Source organism: Phoenix dactylifera, chromosome 5 (assembly GCF_051530095.1).
Source record: "Phoenix dactylifera cultivar Ajwa chromosome 5, Ajwa_hap1_PhDact_Kaust_v1.1, whole genome shotgun sequence".
NCBI classification, from domain to species: Eukaryota; Viridiplantae; Streptophyta; class Magnoliopsida; order Arecales; family Arecaceae; genus Phoenix; species Phoenix dactylifera.
The window spans coordinates 26,349,611-26,373,712 of NC_143194.1; the positions used below are offsets into that span (position 1 = coordinate 26,349,611).

A 24,102-nucleotide genomic window follows, 5' to 3' on the forward strand; every position below is an offset into this window, starting at 1 on the left:
CAGTTATCCTGCATTTTGTCTTATATTTTCCCCATCCCATAAAAACTAGGAAATCAGGCTGCCTAGACCATTGTGGCTTTTAGGTACAAGCTTGAAGGTCATGTCCTACCTCTAATATTTATCAACATTTTATCTTTGTTGATGAATCTTTTTGTTATTTTAATAAAATAACACAAAATCTTCTCATGTCCCACATCCTGTTCAAATATTTTCTTCAGCATTTATTAATTCTAAATAAAAATACTTCCATTGCAGCTCCCACACTCTAATCCTATTAATCATAACCCAAAAGAAAACATCAAAATAATCAATCTTGATAAGATCCAGATGTGCATGCTTGGAGGGGTTTAAAATTACATGGAAATATGGGCATCAGCAAAACAAACGGTACGCGGAAACCCACCACCTCTTCGCTCTAAGCCAAACTCCCACTCACAAGGAATGGTCCAAGGCCTCCGTGACATTTGTGTACCTCTTTGAGTCGCACATTTACTACAACGTCAACTGCCACACTGGACAAGGAACTATAAATAATTAGGAAAGAAACATGGTACATCTAGGACAAACTATGACCGATTTTTTTTTTTTTTACTCTCAAATTTCTGCCCTAACTTGCCTAATTCATTGATCTACATGTTATAGATTTGATTATATAAGGAATCATATTCGGGTTTTTTTAAAAAGAAATTATACCCTGCACTTTGTGCATCGTGCAACGCCTTGTTTTGAATGGGTATAATTTTTCTATTTATAGGTTCCATTGCTTGCCCTCCGCATCGATTGACCGCCGCCGGCGGCCTTTCCTGAAAAACTCCCAGGACTTTTTTATAAATTTTAAGTTTCTGACTTTACTGAGACCGTTGGATGCAACAGCTGTGTGATTCATGATGCGCCAAAATGCTCGGCAAGGGCGTATACGTAAATTAGTAAGTAACTCAACCAGGAAACATCGTTGCGCAACGGGTGCACGCTAGCGCTTTAAAATTGCGCCCATCCCGGTCCTCGCTTCTCTCCTCTCCCCCCGAAAGTCGTATGAGAGGCGTGCTCCTCCCCAGACCCAGCCGCCCCGACCTCCGACCAAGAACCCCCCGTCTCTCCATCGTCTCCAGGTAAGAAAGAAACCACCCCCTTCTCCCCCTCTCGCTTCTCCAAGAGCGAGAAAGATTGCGCCTTTTTTTCGAGTCTCAGAGGAGTTCTTCTTCCTCGCTGGCAGGTCGTCGAAGCGCTCCTTCTCGAGGAGATTGGCAATGGCGCCCCCTCCGATCCTCTCCTTGGCCCTCCCATCCGAGACCGGCCGCGTCCTCAGCATCCAGTCCCACACCGTTCAGGTTTCATCGGAATTCTTGATTCTTTTCTTCCTTGATTACCTTTTCTTCCCTCTTATTTTCCTCTTCTTGGTTGTGGAATTATATACCTAATTTTATGTTGTCTTTGATCTAATCGTGTTTCTTGATATGAGTTAACGTGTAAACATTGCACCCCAACCCCTAGATTTTACCGTGGAAAATGATGGAAGTTGGGGTTAACGACGAAAAAAGTGAAGAGAGGTTTGCCTTTTTATTATTTTTCTCCTTTGTTTCTTCGTTTTCTTTGGGGAAAGATAGACGGGGTTCAAGAGAGAGGGGAAATACCTCCAGAACCAAGCTTTTGAAAGGCCAAAATGTGCCCTTTTCCGCCCACCGACCGAACTCTGCAGTGTTTAATGCTGGAAGATATGGAAAAGAAATATAACATATAACCTTGATGCACCATGAGATCGGCAACATGAATTGAGTGCAGCCTTAAATTCTCGAAAGATTCCTGAATGACTCCCTTGACTCAAAAAGAGTTTCTTTTTGAAATCACAGGAGTTTTCCCAGCAAAAGAGGATAAAAAAAAGAAAACACACGATTTCCTCCTCAAGAAATATGCGGCACATTGACTGAGATGGTTTCTTTAATTTTGTGCTCATAGAGTCAAACTCCAAAAAATATAGTCAAGAAAACCTGTTATATATGTGTGTGTGTATATATATATATATAGATAGATAGATAGATAGATAGATATATATATATATATATATATAGAGAGAGAGAGAGAGAGAGAGAGAGAGAGAGAGAGAGAGAGAGATGGTGCGAGTCACTTTTTCTGGAGCGTGGGGTTTCTACCGTACCAAGTGCAATGACAAGCTCGAGGATGAGCTTTCACAATGGATACATATTTTGTAAATCAGTGGGCAAGAGGCATGAGTAGTGCAGAGTTTTTAAGTAGTTGAAGTCCATAAAGATGTAAACTCAGGGACTGATTCTGTTCAACTAAGAGTCTAAGAGGGATGGAGGAAGCCAACCCTAAAAAATGTATATTAGGAAAGGCCTTCATGTGGAAGTGGTAGGACTTGGGTCCATATTGGCATGTTGTTAGTTAGGACTATGCATTTTAGTCAAATTCAGTCAAGTGCTTTTCATTTTTAGATTGGAGGCCTTATATTGGTGTTATTTGAAAAGTTTAGTTAGATTTTTCAGCCATGGAAGGTTTACTAGTGGCTTGACATTTCTGCTGGTTATTTTAGTGGATTAGAAAATAACTTTATGAGTCTCTTTTGACCGGAAATAATGGTAGAAGGTCTTAAGTTAGTAAGGTTTGAATTAAATGAATCCTGAAGTTATTAGGATTGTTTATGCAGAGTAGGCATTTACATTGCTGTTAGTTTGCGAGGAAGTGTTAGAAGATTTACTTGTACCACATGTATAAGTATGTAGATTAATAATAAACTGTATTCTCATGTAGTTTGATCTTTAAGCAGATTTTAATTCATTACAGTTTTTCCAACACTCGCTCCTTATTCTGGATGTATATTAGACAAAGATTTACTATGGCATCAATGCAAAGTAAGCACACAAAAATGTAGTTAAGATAATTCATTATGTTGAAGCTAGGAAGCATCTCTATCTAAAGTGCATTACCTGATTTGAAATCTTGCATTGCACTTTCTCTAACTATTTGTTTGGCATGATCCATTCAGTATCTTTTGCAAAGCCATGTGTGATCGAAAACCAAACTTTGATAATATAGTTTATGGTAGTTTTTGATACACTACACTTGTTAATTTTTTTCCTACAATCTAATATGTCTTGTATTTTTCATATGAACACCTTTTATCATTATTTTATACTATTCACATAAATAGGTCTGCTGACAAGAATTGATCTTGACGGTCAGGTTCGAAAGGGTTAGAGATAATTTTGTATCAGATCTTACAAATTTGTGGATGGGAGGATTCTGATTGAGTTCTTGAAAGAACAAGCGCAAGTACATGACTCCTAATGCCAAATCTACCATATGGAAGGAACAGAAAACATAAAAAGAAAAATGTTGTTACTTTTTTCTTCAATCTCTTGGGGATGGTATTACCAAAATGACTTAAAACTTGGAAACATAGCCTGGTATTGGGCCTTTTAATTTAGTTAAACTAATCTTAACCTTTAAAGCAAGGACTAGGGAAAAGGATCTCAAGATGACACCTTCAAGCCATAAATGAGCCCTTCTGCAGCTTCTACTACTCTCAAAGGTCTGCCTTAATGAGGGTTCCTTTATCATAAATTATTAAGCTGAAATGGATGCACATGTCTTAAGCTGTGCCCACTATTTTAAAATGTGGTGTAGGCCACATATTTGGCCGCACATGCTTTTGCGGTTCCTCGATTGCACCACATACCCTATATTTGGCTGCTATGTGTGATCTAGCTGCATATGAGCTGAAAAGATGGTTTGCTTAGCACTTCATGGACTCATATCTAGTAGAATAGCATTATTCAACAGCACATGTAACCAATTTAGCATCGCTCGGCCGCATATATGGCCTCTCTTATGCAAGCCTATGTGTAATGAGGTAGGTTCAATCTAATTATTGAGTTGGATGTGGGTTTCAAGTGGCCTAGATACGTGTATAATATCAATGTTGGTATGTTAATTATGCTATAATTATTGCTTCTATGAATGAAGTACTAAGTAGTAAGCATTAATTACTAGATATCGTTGTTATTAATATTGCTATTATTTATAAAAGTGCTGCTATTATTATTTAAACATCCAAATATCAAGTGCATAAATTATATCAAAAATAGAATTTTTATTAATCTAAAGCTAAGGGTTTTTCTATCACTAGACTAGATCATTAATTGCCACTTCTTTGTCATCACTACTACGAACTTCTACTTTAGGACCCTTAATGTGTAAGAAGATTGAACCAGTCAGAATAAGGGTTTGAACTTGCAAAACTTGGAAAGATTCAATTACTAAAGAGTACAGAAATTCTGAGATAAAATAGAAGTTTTGGATAAATTCTTGACAGTCATAGTGCAAATAAAGTATTTATAAAAGTCGCCATTTATGGATTTCATGTTTTGGTTGCACTGCATTGCAAAATGCCTTTTATTTTGTTTGTGGCTTCACTTCTTGGTAGTTTTGCCATTTTTATATAATGATAATGACACCTTCTGGTAATTATTCTTAGGGATATGTTGGCAATAAATCGGCTGTCTTTCCTCTTCAACTTCTTGGCTATGATGTGGATCCAATCAACTCCGTGCAGTTCTCTAATCATACAGGCAAGCTGCTTTATATAACTTCCTTCAAACAGTCTCAGAAATCAGAAGCTCGATATATGGTGCGACTTTATCTGTTGCTGTGTACAAGTGAATGGCTGAATGATACATGGTTTGATACGTGGTGAATCATGGGCTCATTAATAAAAGATTATGCAGGATACCCGACGTTTAGAGGGCAGGTTCTCAATGGTCAACAGCTCTGGGATCTCATTGAAGGCCTAGGAGCAAACGAACTATTATACTACACTCATTTGTTAACAGGTAACTTATTCCATTTTGTGCCTTGCTGCTATAAGTTTGTTTCAATTACTGCCCTGTTTATCATTGTTGCCATGCCATTTTCCAATCGACTACCACTTGAAGGTTCTTAGAAGTATAAGATGGCATTTTATCTTAGTTAATCTTGATTTAAAATGCTCATTTTCCCTGCTCGTCATTTTAACTTCTTTTATTGCTCTTGTCAAGGATTGTCATGCACCTATATGCAGCAAATTGCCTTCAAGCAGGCAAGCCAATGTTCAGTGTAGCTGAATAGTTAAGATTTAGTATATTATATGAAGTATTGCAAACTATTGACTATGAATATAGAAACATGACTAAGGGATTTAATAGGCAAGTATCATAGCGAGAGCCTGTGTTGGTGTGTGTTTTGTCCTACATAGGTTGTGCATTGGGAAGATCTTGGGTACCAAGGAACTTAAATAACACCTTTTGGCTAGCCTCTTTAGGTGAAGTCTCGGGTTGTTACAAACAATATCAGAGCGGGCTCGGCCTATAGCCCATGTAGATTAGGGAATATTGTAGCATGGGCTTTTTTGGGGTTGACCATGATCATGGTGTTTGTGATTGGATTTGGATTCTTAGCCTAGTAAGATGCCGAGGCTTAAATGAGGGTTGTATGTGAGAGGCTATGTTGGTATGTGTTTACTTTCACATCGATTATGCGTTGGGGAGGTCTTGCTTGCTTATACGTAAACCCAAATATCACCTTTCAGAAAGCCTTTTTTGGGTGAGCTCTTGGGTCGTTACAATCGCACTTGTTAATTCACTATTTGGGTTCACATGCACCAGTGCAAGAACATATTTTGGAGATATATCTTTTGAATTTATTTATTAGAGAAATTTGAGAGTGAGATTAAATTTATAGTTCAGAGTAAAAGGAATTTTATCCGGGTCAACTTTGTTATGCGTAAGATTTTTTTAAGGAATCCTAATTTAAACTGCAAATCAAGATGTTGGAGTTGACGGATTAACACTGAAGACGGAACCTTAAAGAAGTTTTCAGTGAGATAGAATGAGTAAATCAGGAATAGGCTTGAAGGGATTGAAGATTAGGGTAACAATGTTAAATTAAGAGATAAATATAGAAAAATATAAAGCCGATACAGGGATAAGGGATTTTCGACTTGCTTGACTAAGGATCAAAATAGATAGTTTAGGGAGTAAAATATGCAAAGGATAAATAGGGAAGCTGTATGTAAAGATTATGCTATTGTTAGCAAGAAAACATTTGGAAGGGATTTTTACGGCAATAACATGCACTTTCTCCTAGTGTAAAATGAAGCCAGTATGAGCAATAACATTCTCCTAGCGTCTCATCCACTTTCTGGTACTACATAGCTCAGAATTGTTTGCCATAGGCAACAATAATCATAAACATATATAAGTTTTTTTTTTCTTCTTTTTCTATATGCATTATAAACATGTGCTTGTACAACCATGCACAAATATGCTATTGATGCTTTCAGTATACAGCATTATTAATTTTCTGGTGCTTGAGCACAATTGTGACAGATAGCATGCTAGCAACGTTTAGCCTTTTTACATCTTTTTTTTTTAAAGTTTGTCATGAACTCATGATGTTTGACTGGACTTAATAGCATTCATGAACCAGATATTAGATATTATATCTTAGTATTTGCCAAGCCATGTTTGTATGTGGAAACCATGTAGTAGCTCCATGATCTTGTATCATTCTGTAGCTATCATTCTTTCTGTCTAATTGTTAAGATTTTTTTCTTCATGTGGTGTCTTTCTCTGTTTTTGGTGCATTTTTCAGGTTATATTGGTTCAGTTTCATTTTTGGATACTGTGTTACAAGTGGTAGAGCGATTACGCTCAATCAATCCTGGACTTATTTATGGTAAATCTATTTGACTGCTTACCTCTATTTCCTTTATCTGGCAACTAATATGTTTGTGCCTCATTTTCTAATTACCATTTTTTACTTCCTATTAATGTAACAAAAGACCTATGGTTAGTTATATCTTTTATAAGGTTGGTCATGTTAGGTTGATCATCAAATTCTTTTAGAAGCCTTGGCATTTCTATTTCTATGGTTCACTTTTTTTTTTCTGGGTGTATCATAATGATGCACTTTATTTATCAAAAGTGGGATGAGTTGAGCAATAATATCCAGGGTTTTTTCTGTGTAACATTTTGATGCATTTATCTGCTAAATGTTAGAGCCGTTTTTCTATTTTATTTTACAGGTAAGAATTTTTGATTTGTGTACTCTGACTGAAGGGAATGGAAATGATTCCTGAAACTTTAGTTGGAGATGAATTAGTTGCATCAGTTAGATTGAGAGATCCTCAAAGGATAGGACATCATTCAAAGTCTCAAGTTGCAAGGCCTATAAAAGCAAACCAAGTGCTTCTTATTGATTGTGATTATCTGAACATTGGCAGATGACTTAGTAAGATTTTGTGTAGCTATCCACATTTGGCATTTTCTCTAAGGAGTTTAGTCCAGCTGCAATTGAGAGATGTCCTTTTTTTTTTAAAAGTAGATAGCAGCTACTATTTCCATAAACAGTGCATATATGTGATATCTATCCATATCTATTAAATTTTATTGAGTTCATTTCAGGTGGCCTGATATGTAAAAAATTAGATCTTTAACTATCTAAGGCCAAAAATGGTATCACAAAATCTTTTATCTGGCTGAGTTGCTGCTGTGGACATGTATCAGTATACCTGAATGGATATTGATTCTTGCTAGATTATTCTTGATTATTCTAAATAAAGAATTTAGATTTTTAAAAAACAATCTTATGATCCTACAAATTATTTCCCTAATGTTCCATAATACTCATATTTTTTGGTTATATATAACCCATCAATTACTCTAAAAAACCTAGATTAATAAACATAACTTATTTAAGAAACCCTAGGAATGTTACTATGACAAACAGAGAGCCTTAGCATAGGGTTCATGAGGATGTATTATGCCATGTTTGGATTGCATCTATGATAAATTCTTCTTTTATGGGCAAATTGTTTCATCTATTTGCATAAACAAGATAATTGTTTGATAAATGACTTGAAACTTGTACATCGTCCAATAATATTAACTCAAAATGCGCACTAGCACCCATTTTGTCTAACAATTGCCTATTATTATGCTTGATATTTCATCTATCCTCGTGTATCTTCTGCAGCCTTTTAATAGCTTGCTCGAATTCAATCATTCTGATTGAATGAGACACATTTTCCCTGCCCATTCCTTCTAGATTTGTTTCTCTACATGGTCAATTAATATAGTCACTCATCTTCATTTTCCATTATTTTTCCATCTTTAGCCAAATATGTATTACCCTTATGTTAAGTGGACCTATTGGCTATTGTAATTGATATTCTGGTTTGTTCCCTTGCACTTGCTTTGTCACATTATCTGGAGCTTAATTAATGTATTTACGAATCAACATGCAAAAGTCTTTAGAATCTTGCTTTGGCCAAATTGTTCGATACTTGTTTTCAATCTTCTTTTGTTATGCACTTCACTATCATGACAGTTTGTATCAGTGCTACCTGTACATAATTCTTGTGAGAAATTCTGCATTTTCAGCCATCAGATCAAGTCTGAGACTTTTCTAGATTAAAGGACCCTTCTTTCCAGTGAAAACAACTCGCTAATCTGAGATTTTCTGTGAGAAATTTTCCTCTGGGCTCTGTTTTCCCTTTAACAGGACTGAAGAAAAATACTTTCTCTTTTAACTTGATGACTGGCTTTGGCATAAAAATTTTGGAAGTCAAAATATAATGCTCTCAGAAAATTTCTTTTGTTGGCATTAATTGAGTTTATTCTCCCTAGTCTGTGATCCAGTCATGGGAGATGAAGGAAAGCTTTATGTTCCAGAGGACCTGGTTGCTGTATATCGTGAAAAGGTGATTTATTTTTGACAGCTTGACCTATATTTAAGATATGACGATGTGTATCTCATGTTCTACTTGATACTAAGCAAAGGTTAGGTTCTGTAGTCACTTGTTCTGTTCTTGTTCTATTATTAGACACACTATGTATTGCTGATTTTTGATGAGCTTGCTGTCATACAGTAACTGAGAAATATCATAAATTCTCTTTGCTGTCAAGTTGGATGAAAATAGTTGGAACAGTTTGGTATAAAAATACTTAAATATAATGCTTAAAAATTTTCCCTGCCATATAATTTACTCTTCAGGTCAGCTCCTAACATGAGGTTGTGCTGCTTAATTTTAACAAGTTAAGCGCATGTGCTTATGCACGTGAAATACTATTACTCATGTGTTGAGAAGATTGTCTAGAAACAAATTCGAAGTAAATTTCGATATTTTTATTAGTGATTATGCTTTCACATTAATATTCAAAACATATGTTATTGATTATCCAATTTTTCATAGAAATGTGGACGATCATAGTAATTTAAAGAAGGTATGTGAGTTTCTTAACTTGATCATTATGCACAGGTTTGTCAAGAATAGAAACCTAATATTCCATGTTAATGTGGGTCAATTTTTTTATTCATGAAATCTTGAAAAGTACTACTTACATCTTATAGAGGACGTTTATAATATGTTACATGGTGCAGCTGCATGATCCCCCCTCCCCCTCTTTGTTTTGCCTTTGGAGCCTTATAAAGATTGATGATTTTTTAATTTAACAATAGGTTGAGTACCATTCAAATCAAAATATTAAGAACTACATAACATATCGTTCAAATCAAAATATTGAGAACTATATAACGAACACAAAGGCTGAAACATGAATTGAACAAATGAAAATGCTAAAAGAATTGGAGCAAAACAATCAAATTGGCATGATAACTTTTTTCCCTGTTATACTAAACGACCATCATCTAAAGGCTATGTCACTTGCTTATATCTAAGTCACTACTGTAACTTGGGCATTTTTTATCCCATGAAACCGAGACAGTCGATCGCCAATGTCTACACCAAAGTTATCTAAAAAAGGCTTCCTTTCTTTGTTTATTTGAGAAAGTGAGGGTGACACTTTAACAAGACTATGATTATTGAAACCTTGGTAAAACGATCAATTCATTGAGAGGATTTGTGAATTTTGCAAGAAAAGTTCGGATTTATATTTTTTTTTTGCATAATAGTACATATTTAGAGACTTTTGGATGATTTTTCCCTGGATCTATATATAATACAAATGATTCAGATTCACTAAATGCCCGATACTTATAGTTTGAATATCTCAGATACACTTGTTTAAATTGCTGCCTATCTTGTACTAAGATCCAGGGGCAAAATAATTAGGGGATCCTAATTGTGCATCATTCTGGAAAAAAAGGTCAATATGACCAATTATTGCAAAATCAGTAATCAATTGGGTTTTTTGTGCAAAATTCACATAGGATTTGGATTGTGCTTTGAGAAATTTGGTTGTGAGAGAGTATGATGGAATAGTGAGGACCTGAGTTGTGATGGTAAGCATCATAAATAAGTACTCGAGAGTTATTTTAAGCACTGCTAGAATCACTCTGATTCCATGATGTCTACCTTAAAATCTTGTTTCCAATCAGGATCAAGATAATGGGAAAAAGGATGGAGCCTATAAGGTTCTGTTCTTTTTTTTATGGTGATTAACTTAAAGACAGTGAGAGGGATGGTCTTTTGCATGAAAGACCTAACCTGGATGCCCATTCATTTAATATCTATATTAATGATTTTTCTTCAAACATAAAACACTCATTTTCTTTGAAGAAAAAAAAATAGGCACTCATTAAGATCTACCCTTTCCAATTACCTGAAGTTGCAAGATTATACAGTTGGCTAGTGAACCGGACCTCTTCAGTTCAACCGTGGATTGGAGAGGTTTCCAACTCTTCCTTTTCTAGTTTCACAGTCAACAAAAACTACTATACCTCGGGACATCAGTTTATACACTATTCACGTTTTAGCTAAAATGTTCAAAACTTCCTTTGACTACTATACATTGGATTTTCTTTTAGCAACATAATAATTGATTCGTTAGTTACTAAATACTACACCTTGGCCCAAAAATCGAGATGGCTATGTCATGCAAGACCACGATAATAATGATGTTAATTGAATGCCAGTGGGGAGTGGAGTAGGCAATACCAAAGGCAAATGAGATTTTGGTGGAGTAAGCATGGATCTTGTTGTGGATATGTCCAAAATACAATGCATATGGCCTGAATTATCCTGTTAAAAGACTGACCTCAGTCTCAGTTAGAGGGTCATCCAATTAAGATGTGTGTTCAACCCAATTTAGTCAAACAGTTTTTAGGACAGACCTGGCTGTGACCCTTTACATATACTGATTTAGACTTTGGACAAACTTATCCATAGGCCCTAGATCTTGCATGGTTCCCAATTGAGATCCCAACTCCTTGTATGTAGGGTTTGAATACGGTGAAATCAATTGTGAAACAACTTAAAAAGGACTCTTGGAAAAACATAATTCGTGTGTCGGTCAACACGATAGGAGACCGAGTATAGCCATTCTAGTTTACCAAGCCTATAGGCTTGCAAGGTAGATCCACCTCAATCCAAGGATGATAGGGAGAAAGGGGCAAAAGATATTTAGAGTATTTGAAGACTTTGGTATGGACTTGAGAATCTATTAAGCTATGGTGGAGGTATGGTGTGGAAGGACCTTTGCCTTGTCCAAAGGCTCAAGGTGTGGTGCTTGGAGAACATCTTGAAGGAATAGACTGGTGCCCGATCCAGAATATTTCAGTATTTGATGTATAAATTATTTTACTACTAAGCGATAGTTCGGATGAAGTATCTTTAGAAAATTTAAAATATTTAAAACATCAATAGGAACATTATAGGATAGGAGTAGTTTCAGAATATGAAAGTATGGGTATCATAAGAATAGTTAAAAAAATTTTTAATAGTTAAAAATTTCGCAGATCATCAGTATTATGAGATAGGGGCATTCTAAGAACAATAAAAGTTTTTACATGGTTATTCCCACACTTATATAGTTATTCAGATTATCATCTCCTAAACATAAAATGTGTTGGTTTAGCCTATGGCTCGTTTTTTAGTGAACTTTCATTCTAATTTGTGGATAATTTTTACCCTCTTCCCAATTTCTAAGAAGTTTCAATTTTTTTTTAAAAGATTATTTTGTTTATTGACATGATTATATGAGGTGTCCTAGGTTGGGTGAAAGCTTTGTCCATCGGCTCTGAGATTGTTTATATAATTACTAGACATCTTGACAAGTAAGTTTGTAGATTGAAGGTTGCTCTCTACAGTTGGTAGAATTTACTTTTCTCCATCCTACCGAGGTCCAATTAGGATAATCATGGCACCTTATGCTGACTATGGACCTACTAATGTTGTATTAAGCCTAACCCCAGCTTGTTCATTGATCAGTCACATGCCTGTAGCCTGAAATTGGCTTATAGTGCCTCAAAGATCCGTGAAGATAGCTTAAGCCTGTGTGGCCTTCTGGCCTTAGTTGAGCATGTTCAAAATTTCATGTTTCATTAAAGAATTCAGATAACAATACATTAGACTCACATTAGTTGTTTTTATATTTTTATTCCCTGTTTGTTACTACAGATTTCAAATAATTATCTCGTCAAGCTACTTTATGACGATTTACCTGAATGTTAATAATTGTTTCACTGTCAGGTTGTTCCAGTTGCTTCAATGCTTACCCCTAATCAGTTTGAAGTCGAACTATTGACAGGTTTGAGGTACTTGTGCATCCTATTTTTTGTGTGAAAGATAAAAATTTATTTCCCTCCTATAAGTCTTTTAAATCATCAAACATAAACTTATGTTAGGACTGGTAAATTTTCCTCCTATATCTTTCTTAAATCATCAGATAAAAGATTACGATACGAAGACTGTTGGAATTTCTCAAGCTTGGGTCTAAGTGTTACAGAGAAGTAATGTTGGGAAGGCCTCGGGCTTTCCCAACTACTTTTTTTAACAAAAGAAGGAAAGGGGGAGGGGCCTCGGTTCCGAACCGGACCGACTTAGTGCGAACTGGACGCTTCGCATTGAGTTTGAACGGAATCGGCTGGTTTCAAACGGTTTCAGCCGGCTCGTGACCGGTCTTGACCAGTTCGGTCCGGTTAAGGCCAGTTTAGGGCCAAACCCGATTTTATTAGGCGAACCAACTCGGTCCCTGACGGGGTTGGCTCGGTACAGACTGAACCGGGGAGTTCAGCCCGGATTGGCCCAGTTCGGCCGACCTTGATTTTCACTATTTGTTTGATCCTATACCCCATAAATTGGCTTACCGGGCCTCTGACATGATTGATTGTGATCTATACCAAATAATCTGGGCATAATCAAATTCTAATTCCAACTTAAAGGAGCTTCGGTATGTTTATGAGTTGATGGTTCAGATTTTGTATCAGAGCAGACCCTTCATATGCATTTCATATGGATAATGCCCCTGGTCTCATGTTGTAAATTGTTTTTTGAGTGTGGGGTATTTTGCACTATCTTCTTCTGCTTTTTTTGTTCTTATCATCATGACTAAGCTAGTGTGCCTTTTCATTGACACATTTATTGATCTCAGCAGTGCTCATTGCACTGTATGATTATCCAAAGGTTGTAAAAAGAAAGAGAGATTTATGGAAACCCTTTTCCAGACTTCTATTTAAGCTGAAGGGTGGTTGGAAATACTCATCGTAAATCTGGTGACTCCATGTTGTTGTCTTCTGTCCTGTGATTTCATGCTTTCATTGAGCATCTTGTAATTTTTTTCCTTTTCCATCTTCCACAACACTCCAGTCATCATTTAGAAGAATTAGATGCATGACTTGGACAATATGTTTTAAGAATGGAGAGAGGAACAAGGCAGCCACATCATTCAACTGCTTTGTGAAGCTTCCTAGGTAATGATCTTATGGGCTTACCAATACCATTATAACTATGCATTTCAATTGAAACCAGAGTCCTATGTCATTAGAAGTTATGATATTGGAAAATAGTAATTTGATCCTTCTTTTTACTTTAACTGAGCCAAACAGTTAACTATGGTGGGCTAGATTTTGATTGCTATGATTTAAATCAATCTCAAAACAATTAATAGGAGCAACCTTAATGTTAAATAGTTATTAACCAAGGTAACAGAATATGAATAAACAATAAAAAAATCTAGAATATTCTTTTTGTGTTGCAAGCATATGTTCAAGTCTCACTGTCATCTGGTGATCACACTACAAATTTCTGCTTTCTGCATTTCATAAGAATATATTATTTCATTATGTATATATTATTTGAACTAGTATTACATATGTGATGGATTTAGTAAATAATTATGTAAACTTTTGGATCTGGATATAACTTTATGCCATGGTACTCCCTTTTCATTGATTTTCAGGAGTTTTGCTTCACATATCATAATCTGTTTTCCATACAATCATATTTTCTATGAATAAAATTTTCGTCTATAGAAAGATTTTATTTTCCATTTTGGTCATCTAATTGATGGTTAATTGCAGGGTTACTTGCGAAAGAGATGGACTGGAAGCTTGCAATATCCTTCATGCTGCTGGACCTACAAAGGTTTGTTATGTTCATATACAGCTTTATAATAAAAGCTGCCTATGAATTGCCTTTTAAGCGCGAAGTGCATGATTGATTTATCTAGGACTAAGTAAAGGATTATTTTGGTGTCGCATGCTATAAGCTTACCTTCCTGATTAACATACATAGATTCTTGATTTGCAACGTAGAATTCATTTTTATTTAGTAAAGATATTACTATGATTATCAGAATTACAAAATGTGTTCTTTTGGGCCATTTTGCAATGTATTTGTACACAGTTAAAGATATCTTCACTGAACATGGAGTTTAGAGAAGCAAAAATATTTTAAAAACTGGTAATTATTATTTAAACAATATTTTTTTCTATTTATGTTTTCTTTTTTATTCATCTGCTATATCTTCAGAATAATGTTTATATTCATCAAAATTTGATTATGCAATTAGGAATAAAATAAGCAGTATAAAGTTTGTTTTGTTTTCATACTGCAGGTTGTGATAACTAGCTTGCGCATAGAAGACAATCTTCTTCTTATTGGTAGTCATCAGAAAGTAAAGGTACCACAAATCTTATTGCTATGCATGCTATCGAAAGATTGATAAAAAATATGTTGCAGAAGTGGACTCAAATATGTGAGATATGGGTTGTTTTATATGTTGTTTATTTTATGCTTGAAATTATGCAGCTAAAATACTTTCCTGTTGAAGTTTGCATTGACTGGTTCCGCTTTGTTAGCAAACTAGAAAAACCAGGCTTGATGAGATATCTCACTAAGTCATTACTAATCATTATAGCAGGTCCTTATATCAGATGTTGCCCTTGGTTTTGCTGAATGAACTCTTGCTACTTGTTTAAATTTGGATCCTTTTGATATGATAATTTGGGTGTCGTTAGGTCTGGAAGTGGGTCTGGGCCAGCTTGAAGCCTGTTGGGCCAGGCCGACTTCGTGTTGGGCTATGGGCTTCGGATCGGGTTTGGGTTTAAATTGAGAGCCCGTAGATATTTCGGGTTGGGCTCGAGTATATATTCATCCTAGCCTAAGCTTGGCTTGAGCTTGAGCCTAAACCAAGCCCGAGTTTGAACTGAGCTCGAGATCAAGTTTGGAGCCAGCTTGGTATCTGGCTTGGTGAACTTTGAGAAGTGGTCGGATTTTGGCCATTGAGTTGAGGGAGAGAGAAGGGGATGCCTAACGGTGCCGACCGTCGGATCAACATCAGGCGTCGACCGTAGGGCCAACAGAGGTAGCAGCTCCACCAAGGAAAGGAACCTGGAAGCGGTGGTGCCAGTGTCTTGGTTGTCGAGGGAGAAGTCCTTGGGCATGCGAAGAGCCCGTGGATGGCAACGATGGCGGCGTTGACCATGAGAGCGGAGATGAGGAGGGATCTAACGAACATGAGGAAGATGACGAGGATGGTGAGGAGGATGTGGGAGCTGAGGGTCTCAAGGTTGCCTTCGGGGCCGATAGAGGCACTAGCTTCGCCGGAGAAGGAAAGGAACTCGAAGGCGGTACCATCGGTGTCCTAGTTGTCGAGGAAGAGATAATAGAGGTGCGACATCGATGAGAAGTCGGACAAGAGAAGGCGGAGTAGTCGATGAGCTCTGACCAGGGGTGGTGGTTGGTGAGGGAGTGATGGATGGTGTTGGAGAGATGAGAGAGAGGAAGCAATTGAAGGTTGGGTTGGCCTGGTTGGGCTTTGGTTTGGGCTTGGGCCTAGGCCTGGGCATGGGTATGGGTTAGGCTTAGGCCTAGATTTTCTAAAAGTTTTCAAGTCTAAGCTCGGCCTGAAGCCCAAGTAAAAAATTCAGGTGGGCCTGGTTTGGTGCATGGCCTGGCCCATTTCCAGCCTTAGGTGTAGTAAATACATACACATACATGATAGAGATAGACTTGACTTTTCTCAAGCTGATCTATACTTAGATCTAGTTAGGTCTAAATCAGACGATTGCCTCTTGGAAGTCATGGATGCACTTTTTTTTGAGTTCATTTTATATCCTATCTGATTTCCAAAATTGATATTTATTTAGTCATCAATGGTTTTAATAGTAGACTTAGCTAAACGCAAATGGATCTTCACTCAAATCCAGTCATGTCTAGATTGGTTGATTGCCTCTTGAAAGTCACAAATGCATATTTATCGAGGTCATTTTGTATCCTAACCGATTGCTACAATTAAATTTATTTACTCGTCGATGATTTTCAATTTATAAGTGGAAATTTGCTTGCATATGTTGTTTTTTTATGTTTTTGATATTGCGCTATTTTTACAGAATATTATATCAATAATTTGCTTCTTTTGCTTTTTATTGAATTTGGAGTGCTTTGTAACAAAGTTTTGTCAATTCTTATTCTAGGTTTTTGTTCTACTACTTGTGATTAGGGGTACAAATGAGCCGAGCAGCTCGCGAATTGCTCAAGCTCGACTCAGGTCAAAGCTCGACTTGACTTGACTGTTATCGAGCTCGAGTAGCTCGAATAGTTTTTCAAGTTGAGCTTGAGTAGCAAAATACTTGGCTTGAAGGCTTTCGAGCCTAGTCAAGTATATATTTTTAATAATATTATATTTTATTTATAGTATATATTATTAATTTCATATTTAAAAATATAATATTATGCTATACTTTGTTTTTACCATATTTTTTAATTATAACCGAGGCTTGAATTCGAGCTTGAACTCGAACTCGAGTATGGCTCGGTTGATATTCGAGTCGAGTCGATCTCGAGTATTGCTTTTTTTGATCAAGTTGAGCTCGAGCTTGGATATTAAGGCTTGATCGATCTAGAGTCAAGTTTTGAGCTTGAGTATTTTGAATGGAGTCGAGCTTGAGCCTCTGGCTACTCGACTCGGCTCAATTGCACCCCTATAGGTGGTGATCCTCCTGCAAATTATGCTCTCATAATTCTCTTCTTTCATCACCTATTTAAAGATATTATTTTGCAGACCACTATAGGATGAAATGCTAAGAAATATATTTGCTTAGTGAAAAGAGGGAAGCTTAATGGGCTTTACATGCTGTGTGGTTACACACAGAAGAATTAGAAGATAATCTTTGGTATATGGCTTCGAGCATAAAAGCTAAAAGTTCAGAATTCTGAAGGTGAAGGTTATTGACTAAGGTCATAGGACTTTGAGATAGACATTAAACATCTGACCTGATACTACAGAATCATTTTTAGGAGTGAACTTGGGAAGGAGAAATTAGAAAGCTAGAAGAAAGTTATTCTAAATTTATAGAAAAACCTACACTATGTCTTTTCTCGTTTTTCTTTTCCTTGGTGGGAGGTTTCATATATTGATATTTATGTCCTGGAATTGGTAAGTGATGATCATAAGAATCTTGGAAGTAGGATCACTTAGGAAACACAATGTACACTATAAAATGTTGCATAACTATAAATATCTCAAATGGTAGTTGTTTTTTCTTTTTTAACTAGTCATTTGGTCCATCATATTTTGATTGGCTCGATGAAGTCCATTCCTTTCAGTGATATAACTTGGATGTTTAAAGAAGTATATTGCAGGAAAGAACTTTTGTAGGCATTTCAGTATAACCTCATGCATCTTTTTCTCGGGAAAGTTGCACCCAGTGGTAAACCTTTTATTTGACAAAACTTCTGTTCTTTGAGATAATAAAGACACAACCTGTTCGCTCTGCCATCCATGTGTATTGTGCAAACTTCTGACAGAAATTAGATATAGTGTCAGTAGGGTTTAATAGTTGGTTAATGAGAACAAAAGGCATAGTGAAATGGTGCATTGACAATGTGGATTCATGTCCAATGCCAAACTAATGAAATGAGTCTTTCTATGTCTGTTTACTTATATCTTGATTACAGAGTGATTTCAAATTAGTTGAGCGGGGTATGGTACATTAACAGGTTGTATTTTGTTTGTTCTAGTCAACAATCATCACTTAATTGGAACATGTGCCAACATTTTTCTGCTGTTATAATTAATATCTGATCCAATGTTTAATTGTAGATCTCCCTTTAAAGCCATTTTAGAATAGTATAATGCTTTTTACGTGCTTGATTTGCAGGGTCAGCCTCCTGAACAATTTAAGATAGTGATACCCAATATTCCTGCATATTTTACGGTACGTATCATCTAAGTGACACATTGTTGTTTATTGATGTACTTACAAATATATGTGGTTCTCTAGATTATATTATTCTATATATTTTTGCTTTATTTGTCTAGGGATACAAAGTTGAATTCCTCAATAAGCTTTTTGGTGCAATATTTTGCCAATTTTTAATTTGCGATCCTTTTCAAACCATAAATGTGCATTTTTTTCAAATTTAGTTAAATGAATCTCTTCTGATCTGGGTTTTTATATGGTAGATTTGCAAAGCTTTTGTTCTCGTTATCCTTCAAGTATGAGTGTAATTTCATGATCTAGGTTTCATATATTAGATTCATAAATATTTTATTATCCTTTCCCGAGTATCTTGAGTGTAATGTCACGATGATGGTCATATCCTTTATCTTACTGCTTTTTTGTGGGCTATACAGAATTCCACTTGGGATGTTTTTATTATTAATAGTTCCATCTGGTTCTTTTGGTCAAGGTATTTTTCTGTAAGTGGGTCATATCCTATATTCTTCTAGGTAGAAGGTTGACCAGTTAGATATAAGCTTTTTTAAGAAATTGCTTGTATAGCCAAGGTATGAAAATTGGTACTGAGAACTGTACTGGTATATTACCGGTTCGGTACGGTACGGTTGGTATGGTACGGTATGCATCTCATATTGAGATAGGCATCCAACACTTTCTCACTTTCAGCCAAGTACCGTTGGAAACCAGATACTAATAAGTTTGGCTCATATACTAAATTAAACCTTGGTACCATATAGGTATCTTACCGGCATGGTACGGTCAGTATGGGGTGGTACAAATCAGTATGACAGACCTTATGTATAACAATGGCCAGAGTAAAATTCTCGAGTTTCTTCAACCATGGTAGCTGGAAAGTTTCTATTGAGGGTGCTTCGCACAAGTAATCATCCTCAATTTTTATAACCCCTATCACTTTAGTGTGAACTTAGTGTCCATTCAACACATGCTTTCTGAATGATTGGATGCCCATGACTTTTATTTATGGTTCCATCTAGGATGCTGTTTGTTCTGTCACTCCACATCTTTGTTTACTGCACTGAATCATTGTTCCAAGTAACCACATTTCTTGCAATATTTTTGTGTTGCATGCACTTCAGCTGGCAGAAATAGTTATTGTGTCCTGGTTTTTGCTAGTGGTTTCTCCTGTTGTTATTGTTTGCTTATCAATCATGCCATTTAATCTGGCTTCTATTAAATTTACTGGTATATAACTTGCAGGGCACTGGGGATTTGATGACTGCACTTTTGCTGGGATGGAGCAATGTAAGGGTTTTACTTACCATTTTCAGCTCAATAGCGCCATATTGTGACATCTATTCATATTTTAGAAAGTAGCAGGGATTTATTTTGCATTATGCTGTTCAGAAATATCCAGACAATCTGGACAAAGCCTCAGAGCTTGCAGTATCAAGTTTGCAGGTAATTATTTTTTTTTGCCTCCTAGCATTTTTCCTATGATTCACCTTATAAGCTTCTTATGACCAATCCTGTCGGATGAATTTTTTGCTCTTGTGGAACTGGTTGATTGTTATCTACTTATATGCTATGCTTAATATTTAATTAATATTTTCCCTTTCATCTTATGCTATAAAAACTAAAGGAAGAGCATTAACCAATACAAATACACTATAATCAATGATTCATGAATGATTGGTTAATTATAAGGTTATTATAATTAGTTTTGAACTAGGTGGTCAAACTGAATTTTCCTAGAAATATACATCACTATAATAACCTTATAGGTTATTATGATACTTTATGGTCAATATGATATGTTTGAATTTTGGTATATAAAGCTTACATGAGAGTTTAAGCCTCAAGTGCCAGAATCATAGCTGCTGCTTAAAACTCTTCTTCCGCTCCTGTTCCTGCTCCCTAGTATTTCCACCTCCTGCTTATAGTAAACTTGTTCTAGTGCTGTCATCTTTAATGCATTCTAAACCTGTTTTTGTATTAAATTGTAACTGGAAGAGCTATTACTTCTTATAATCTATTAGTTATTGGTTCAATTACAGCAACAAAAAATAGGTTTAGTTTTATTATTTATACAGCTACTATCATATTTGAATGTCTTGTTAATAGATGCTTCCACATCCGTAAATTATTGAGTGTTTCACTTCCCTACTCCAAGATTTGCATCTGATTCAAGCAACAACATTAAGAAAAATAGAGAAAATGTGTTTAACCCTTGCTGATGAATTATTTGTTTAACAGCAGTTTGGATAAGAGTTACCTAAACAAGAATTTAATGGCAGAAGTTGAAATTTGATTGTATTACAAGTTTAGTGGAAATTGTAAGTATGTTTCTTTTTTTTTTTCAAAATGCATTAAAAATTTGATCATAAATTCGTTCTCACAAAAAAAAAGAACATAAATTATTGTGTCATCTCTTTCAAAGAATGGGAAACTAAATGAATGAATTGTAAATTTCCAGAATCTTAGATAATTCACTTTGTAAAAGAGACAATGCTTTATTCAAATAAAAATATTCTGAACTAGTAGTTTCTTGGAGAGTGGATTTGAGTGTGAATTTGGAAGTGGTGCTTTCAAAGGGTTATCACTCTCATCAAGGATGGGATAGTATAAGAAATAAAAAAGAAAAGGAAGTTATTTAACTATTATATTGTTGATGATGCCATAGTATGGTTTATATTGGATAACAATGTAGCACGGGCAATACTTGCAACCATGTCCCTTGTCAAGCAATTATGCCCTTGGCTATATTAGTATGGCTACTATTTCCTCATTAGCATTCTATCTATTTACTAATGTAGAGCAACTTGAATTTTAGCTGACTTGTAGTAAACTGGGAGCACATAATTTTATACTGTATATGCATGTTGAGACTTTAAAGGGTGAGACTTGGTGTAATGGTAAGGTTTCTCCATTGTGACATGGAGGTCACGTATTCGAAACATGGAAACAACTTTTTCAGTCACGGAGGTAAGGCTGTGTACATCTGACCCGCTTTAGATGCTTGAATGGCAGTAGCCTGGTGCATTGTGTTTCCCTATATGCATATTGAGTCTTTGATTTTTTTTGGTCTTTGACTACTATACGTTGACTACAGACTTAATAGGCTATCTAACTCCAAGGGTATACATTATCCTTTATTTTTCTTGGATAACACATTGTAGTAAATGATTTTAGTGATATGCTGTAGCAAAATTCATGGGATGGGTGAACATGCTATAGCAACATTTGTGATCTTCTGGCCTTGACGATATAAAAGGTTTCAGATTTAGTTTTGGTACAAACTTTATCCGTATTCAGTCTGTAGAAGCTGTTTCAACAGTTTTAACTCCACTTTAATGGAAGTTATCCCAAAGCTAATAAATGGATATTAAAAATTTATCTGACAATGCAAAAAAGATAAAAAAGAAATGTAAAAACACATTAGATATCATTCTACATCATAATATATTGCTCGTCTATAAGATCAGTAGTTGAATCCAGAATGATTAAAATATATGTCAAATTTAATTTGTTTCCGTAAAGTGGCATGCAGGTACCAGTTCTGTTGCATATTGAACAGATGAAACCCAAAACCAGGATATATATATATATGGATACGGGCTGATTCTAGCAAATCTTTCCCCCAACTAATGATCATATATGTCCTAGAATGTTGTCCATTGCAAGACTTCTCTGGATATATGCTTGGCGGCTATATAAGAGGTCTCTTTCAATTTGTGCAGGCTGTGCTACAAAGAACAGTGGCTGACTATGAAAAAGCAGGTTTTGATCCACAGTCAAGCAGTTTAGAGATCCGATTAATTCAGAGCCAAGATGACATCCGAAGCCCACAGATTAAATATAAGGCTCTAAAATATACCTGAAGATAAAATGATCATGGCAAGATGCTTCTCTTGCCTGAGGGATAGAGAATAGAGCTGCTACATTTGCATAGGTATATTGGTGCCATTTTGTACGTCATTTGCCTATCGAGGATTTTTAACCATATGGGTTGAAGATTTTAAAATCAAAGGGCCATCTTTCATTGATATTGTAAAGATATTATAGAACTATATTGCTCTAATTACAGAGGTACTGATTATTGACTATAAAATAAAATGGGAATTTCTATGATGCCTCATTATATTTTTTTATTGAAAAGTGGAGATTAATTCTGACTATTGATCATTAGTGGGTATCCGGGGAAATTTACGTCACCTGGAAATCTGGATTGGTCGCTTCTCAACTACTAGTATATTTGTCTCTAAAATCAACACAAGGGTATTTGCATTTTGTCTGCATCAGGATTCAGGATTAAATGATCTTATCAGTTGAATTATGGAGAATTATGAATCTTCAGCTAAGTTTAATGTGTTTTGACATCCAATATAAAGTTTGCTTCCGTGAGTACCACAATCTGCAATTGCCGAGGGGTTGCCACCGCTGAGGGGATGATGGGATGGGTTTGATGAGAAGTGGCCGGGGAAACGGCAAGTATGGTGGCCCTAAAGTGAATGCAAGGAAATCGAATGGAACCTTGAATCTGAGCAGTCTGGGGGGCCTCTAGGCATGATTTTTTAACAACTTAAACATGGCGAAGGCGAACTTTTTCGTGTTCTTCCAGGACCTCTCATATGATACACCCCGCATTATTGGGGAATATAAGTAGGAGATTTTGATTCATGGCAGTTTAGACAATTACTTGTCAATCTTGTTATGATCGATCAGAATTTCCTCATTTTCCATTGCTTTCCCGGTATCCTTGTGCATACGACATCATGTACGCCGTTGGGAAATACTAGAGAATTCGATTCAGCAGAGACAGATAATTGCAGGGGCTTCAATAAACTACAGAAGCATGGAGGCCATCCAATTCCAAATCCTCATAAATCTACAAATTTTTGGCGTGCTCTAACATCCTGAATTAGGGTACCATATCAAAGCATCTACTCTGTAAAGAGAGGAACATGGGAAATGGCTTATCAAGAAAAACAAGTAGCTGGATGACATGCCCAGGGGTCACTTTTTTTTTTTTTTCTTGGGTGATATTTCATGTTGACCATATATTGTTTCAAGCAAAATGCTTCGACGTGCCTCCCGCACACGTCAAAAATTCATAAATACTGGTGTGGCAAAACAATAGTTAGCCAACCTCATGTGCAATAATAAGTGGACGACTCGCACCGACTTCCTCATGTTATATGGCAAGCGAACCGATCATGCGAATGTAATTAATGGGAGCCGTAGCACTACGCTTATATGTAGGATAGCTATGGTGGCATGTCAGACCTGAAGCACGCACAGAAATTTTTATTCACATGCACCACGCTATCAAAGGTGCCTATTGCATTACAATTTCTCCAACTTCCCAGTTGTTTGCCTTTTTTTATTTTTATTTTTAGTAGAGGATCTCCAACTTCTTTTGATCTTTTCACAAGCATATGGAGGCTATAATTTCTCCCAGTCCAAGCTAATTTTTTTCCCCGTCTCGGTAGAATTGGAAACGTGGGAGATGGACGACGATTTCCAATTGGTGGTTGGGTGAGTCCTCCACGACCTAAATTATATATATATATATTCCGTTCTGGCTATAAGATTAATCCTATTTATTTTTGATCCAATCATGTGCGATGACTTAACCACGGCATCCTCTGTCGAAGGCATGGACAT

General features: G+C 36.0%; 1 protein-coding gene across 1 annotated transcript; it reads left to right on the forward strand.

The window, feature by feature from the left end:
• The first annotated feature begins 943 nt into the window (after positions 1–943).
• Positions 944–22,566, forward strand: SOS4 (pfkB-like carbohydrate kinase family protein). The gene is made up of 13 exons (XM_008799629.6): positions 944–1,109; positions 1,214–1,328; positions 4,493–4,586; positions 4,743–4,847; positions 6,646–6,729; positions 8,682–8,755; positions 12,485–12,549; positions 14,314–14,377; positions 14,850–14,915; positions 18,397–18,453; positions 19,696–19,740; positions 19,843–19,896; positions 22,176–22,566. Exons 1-13 carry the CDS (start codon positions 1,033–1,035, stop codon positions 22,314–22,316), a joined length of 1,041 nt encoding a protein of 346 aa, XP_008797851.4. The 5' UTR covers positions 944–1,032; the 3' UTR covers positions 22,317–22,566.
• Positions 22,567–24,102: the final 1,536 nt, after the last annotated feature.

What these genes read in the sequence shown, in the direction of transcription:
- SOS4 (XM_008799629.6), top strand. Translation starts at nt 1,033, where the DNA reads ATGAGAGGCGTGCTCCTCCCCAGACCCAGCCGCCCCGACCTCCGACCA. An exon ending in CTACACTCATTTGTTAACAG is followed by an intron (nt 4,848 to 6,645) that starts GTAACTTATTCC and finishes TGCATTTTTCAG; the next exon opens with GTTATATTGGTTCAGTTTCA. An exon ending in GTAGTCATCAGAAAGTAAAG is followed by an intron (nt 14,916 to 18,396) that starts GTACCACAAATC and finishes CTTGATTTGCAG; the next exon opens with GGTCAGCCTCCTGAACAATT.